Source organism: Portunus trituberculatus, chromosome 21, assembly GCF_017591435.1.
Source record: "Portunus trituberculatus isolate SZX2019 chromosome 21, ASM1759143v1, whole genome shotgun sequence".
Classification (NCBI taxonomy): Eukaryota; Metazoa; Arthropoda; class Malacostraca; order Decapoda; family Portunidae; genus Portunus; species Portunus trituberculatus.
The window spans coordinates 5939990-5944984 of NC_059275.1; the positions used below are offsets into that span (position 1 = coordinate 5939990).

The 4995-nt window shown below is 32.9% G+C and overlaps 1 protein-coding gene across 1 annotated transcript in view; it reads left to right on the forward strand.

Annotated features, from left to right (window-relative positions):
• Positions 1 to 217: 217 nt before the first annotated feature.
• LOC123507174 (transient receptor potential cation channel subfamily V member 5-like) overlaps positions 218 to 4995 on the forward strand; it is a 112430-nt gene continuing 107652 nt past the window's right edge. Inside the window, exon 1 of the mRNA XM_045259830.1 lies at positions 218 to 461. Within this exon, the coding sequence (XP_045115765.1) occupies positions 374 to 461 (88 nt within the window). The 5' untranslated portion in view covers positions 218 to 373. The remainder of the gene's footprint in view (positions 462 to 4995) is intronic.

The following is a 4995-nucleotide window of genomic DNA, read 5'->3' on the forward strand; positions in this document are numbered from 1 at the left end:
GTAGTAGCAGCAGCAGTAGTAGTAGTAGTAGTAGTAGTAGTAGTAGTAGTAGTAGTAGTAGTAGTAGTAGTAGTAGTAGTAGTAAGTAATAATAATAATAATAATAATAATAATAATAATAATAATAATAATAATAATAATAATAATAATAATAATAATAATAATGATAATGATAATAATAATAATAATAATAATAATAACTACACAGGTGAAACCATCTAACTAGTCACAAACATGTGCTACTAATTAACGATTTCGCAAAGACTTGTGATGATTTACCTGTAATGACACACCTGGCTCACCTGCCGCCACCTCTCCTGCTGTGACGCTCTTCTTGCTGGCCCTCGTGACTTGTGCGTGACCTGACCTCGCCATGGGTAATACCGAAAGCTCCGTAACCTCGGGGGTCAAGGCTCAGGCCAATGCGGTGGTGGAGATTTACAGCCTGGTGGACCTGAACGGTAAGTGTGGCAACGTTGCTTTGTTTCACTGTTGAATGTGTTGCGAGACTAAATGATTTTCTGCTTTTGAATGGTGGCTGTATTAAGTTTCTCTCTCTCTCTCTCTCTCTCTCTCTCTCTCTCTCTCTCTCTCTCTCTCTCTCTCTCTCTCTCTCTCTCTCTCTCTCTCTCTCTCTCTCTCTCTCTCTCTCTCTCTCTCTCTCTCTCTCATCTACTTTGATAATGATTGATATTTATTGTTGCTGTTGTTATTGCTTGCATTAATTATTATCGTGGTGATATCAAGATTGTTGTTTATAGCGAGGTAATAATGCCGTTCTGCCTCTGACCTGAGTGTGTTTTGATGGAGACGTTGATCATGTTTGGTTGTAATTATAAGTTTCATGCGTGATTGGTGTTGCTTTGTACTTTTTTGTTCTTTGTGTTAAATATTTCTCTTGGTGATAAGATGAAATATTACCCTGTTTATTTATTTATTTATTTATGTTTTTTATACATTTGGATTTTACATGTCTGTATGGTCAAGGTGTAAAGTTTTGTACATTATTGGTGTTTTCGTGCTTGGTATACACTTTGTTCGTTGTGTTAGTTATTTCTCCTGGTTTGTTCTATTTCTTTTGCTGTTCTGAACTTTTCATATTCAAATTTGGTATCATTTTTATTAATAATGTTAAAACTTTCATTCTTTAATGTTATCCTAAAAGCAGGATTCAAATAATTCTCATCTCTATTTCTGTTTTGTAAATCTTAGTGAGTTTCGATGTGCTTCGTTTTTTATAATTGGACTGGTTTTGAATTTTCAATATCTTGATTTAGATTTTAGCTGACTATGAGTCATAAATTTTTTCGTATCATGAACGTGCTAGAATTTCTTTGTTTCTTGTGTACACCTGCTGTGTGGGTAAAATCAGCTATGGCCCTAAAACTGATCCCTATGGTATCCTACTAATTACTTGATCCCACTCGGATTTATAGTCGTTTATCACAACTCTCTGTCACCTGTCACCTATCCACGACTTTATCCAGTTTAATTCCTTTTCATCTGCCATATGTTCCCCAATCTTTCCCATGATTCATATATATATATATATATATATATATATATATATATATATATATATATATATATATATATATATATATATATATATATATATATATATATATATATATATATATATATATATATATATATATATATATATATATATATATATATTAAAGGCAGATGTAGAGGTTTTGAGGTCAAATATAATGAATTAGAACAGTCATGAAGTTAACAAGGAAAAAGCTAAAAAAGAAATATATGGATCAAAAGAAGCCAACCAGGCAAAGACTGATCGCAAGGGATTTCACCAGGCATGTAAAACGAAGAAAAGATGAATAATAGGTCCATTAAAGGCATCTGATAGGGAGCTCGTTATTTCTGGGGAAAAAATCAGGAAAATTCTGAACGAATATTTTTAACAGCATTCATCCGGGAAAACATGCAGGAAATTCCAGATAGTGAGGAAGTTATTAGACCAGTAAGGAATTAGAAGCTGATGAATATTTTTGTAACTAAGAGATAGTGTAATAACAGATAGATTGACTAGAAAATGCAATTAACTAGAACCAGCCGAAATAAATCTCGGAATCAGAAGAGGTACCGGTAATGTGGAGGAAGACGAATATAGTATACATCTTTAAGAAAGAAGATGAAACCTTAACGCCTAATTGATGACCTGTCAACGTAACTTCAATTTTAGGTAAAATAATAAGGCCAAGAGCTACATATACAAAATGTCCTATATAACAAAGTTTTAACTGAGTTGATTTTATAAATGTTAGGAACAAAGGATGCATACACATGTCTTTCTCGCTTTCTGGAGATCAAAATTTTTTTTTTATCCTGAAAAGTCCTCTTTCCTCAAATAAGGTATTTTACAAGTGTTTATTCCTTCTAAAAGCTTCCTCCCATTTTCATTTGTACCTAATTTCATAATGGTCACGCTACCTAGTTGTTCCCAAACCTTTACCTATGTGACTGCTTCCTCCCTGCATGTTAATGCTAAATTTAGAATATTATTTTTCATCGTTGTAGGTTACCTATTTAAAAAAATATCACCCTGAATTACATTGAAATATTCTTCTGCTTTATTATTACCCAACATCAAGCTCTAGTCGATATTTTTAGAAATAAAATCACATAATCTACCTAGATACTGTGTTTATTATCATTGAGGAATTAAGCTCCTTTGTAGTATTCGGTGACCTGTACAGTAAACCAACACTAGTGATTGTGATTCTTCCTTCAAAGAATTAAATACACAAAGCTCTCTGACTAGAGAGAGTAAAAACATGTCTGATGTGCAGAATTAGTTAGATATCGTAAATACTTCTCTCCATGTATCCTGAGTGAAGGAAGCTGACAATTCAGTAGGATTTGCAAAAGAAAAATCAATCTCTTTGATCTGGTTTGAGTAATCTAGATTTACTTTAATTAATTTTGACATACAGGCAGGAAGGCTATGAGGGGAAGGAACGTCCCTCTTTGAAGTTCACTGCCTTGTAGCGTAGATGAATTCATGAATAGACGGAAAGATATGAAAGTAAAACTAAAAGAATAAGTAAATATACAAAAGATGAATACATCGTTATGAATATGAAAAATAACAAATACATATATACGTGAACTGAAAAAAATATATAGATGTGAAGTGATATGATATGGATGGAATAAAGGAAAAAAAAATAAGTAGAACAAATAAGATATACAGTGTGAACACAGATCCACAAACAATTTAACAATAAATTGACGAATATCAAGATGAAATAAAGTAAATGAGATAAAATTACTAATAAAGAAGAGACGGAAAACAAAACGAAGTAGAATGTTACACTCAGTGAATAGACACATCAGTTTATACGTTTGTTTTTATTCAAGGATAAGTAAAGAGAAATATTAGTGGCTAGTTGATGGAAATAAAATACTAGAAACAAAAATTAAATAGATAGTCATATGCACAACTTTATAACAATAGATTAAAAATGCAATACACCAAACAGTATTAGAGAAAAGAAAGAAAAACGTTTGACTTCTTACGTGATGATTAATTAAAGAGGAAAAGTTTTAAGGGTTCTATTAGGCCACAATATATATATATATATATATATATATATATATATATATATATATATATATATATATATATATATATATATATATATATATATATATATATATTGTATTTAGCAAACTAAATACAAAAGATAGTAAACATATGGACAGTATACATGAATACTTACCATATGTATAAATAGTAAAGTTGTTTTGCCTGAGTGAATGCCTATGTATGTGCTTGTACGCATGCCAGTATGAAAGTAGGGGAAAAAATGCATACTTATATACTTTTGCTTTGTACTTGACGAGAAATTAGGTAAACAAAAGTGCTATTGGTATAAGACACAAAGCGAAAAATCTAGGAACGAAAAGACAAAGCCCGAGGAATTGACGAGAAATTAGGAAAAAAAAAGTGCTATTGATATAAACATAAAGCAAAAAAAAAAAAAAAAAAAAAAATGAGAACGAAAAGATAAAGCCGGAGGAAAAAAGATAAAGAAAAAAAGAATGAAACCACCAAAGCATTACATACATAGCCAGGAGCATACAAGTATACGTTTGCTCCTTTTTCAATTATTCTGATGGATGTTTAACACAAATGTCCAGTCATGTTTGTACATCTGACCAACCATCGTGCTCTCTGCTGAACGTTTCTTTGCTGTGCTGCTCAATGCTGAAACATTTATTTTACCATTTCTGTCTTTTTATCATTTTTTTTATGCAAGAGAGGAAAACTGAACTAGGGTAACAAATACGAGCAAACAGGGAAGATCCACTCAAATGCTAGTCCTCGAAGAGAGTACACCCGCCCTCGAAAAAAAATCTGTATTACCTCTGAAGTCTCAACGTGTATGAGGAAACTGCGACGTGGAGAACACCGAGCATTTGCAACACGGTGTGGCGCAGGAAGAGCGTCACAATCCAGATTGTGAGATGGTTTTGGGTAATCCGGTCCCAAGAATTGCAACACTTTTTGCCGTATCGCCACCACTTTTAAACGACCTTCATTGAAGCGACACAGGTATTTAGCGGTATTTCTATGATTCTAGCAACATATCAAAGAAACTTCTACGTTATTAACAGCATAAACACTCTTGAAAATCCAGCTCATCATCTCTGTGGCCTTTAAAAATAGTCGTGGTGAAAGCAAAGCGGTTCTGAATGCACGCCTGTGTTTGGTGCAAGAACATTCATATGTCTGGCCTGCTCTGGTGATTAATGTGTGTGTGTGTGTGTGTGTGTGTGTGAGAGAGAGAGAGAGAGAGAGAGAGAGAGAGAGAGAGAGAGAGAGAGAGAGATTTGTTAAAAGACATATAGATGGCGTGGGTTGGATAGTAAGGATTTGAAAAAAAAAAAAATTCATGTTCTTGAATGCTTTTTATTTTTTTACCTGTTTACGCTTACATGTTCCTCATCTCTCTCTCTCTCTCT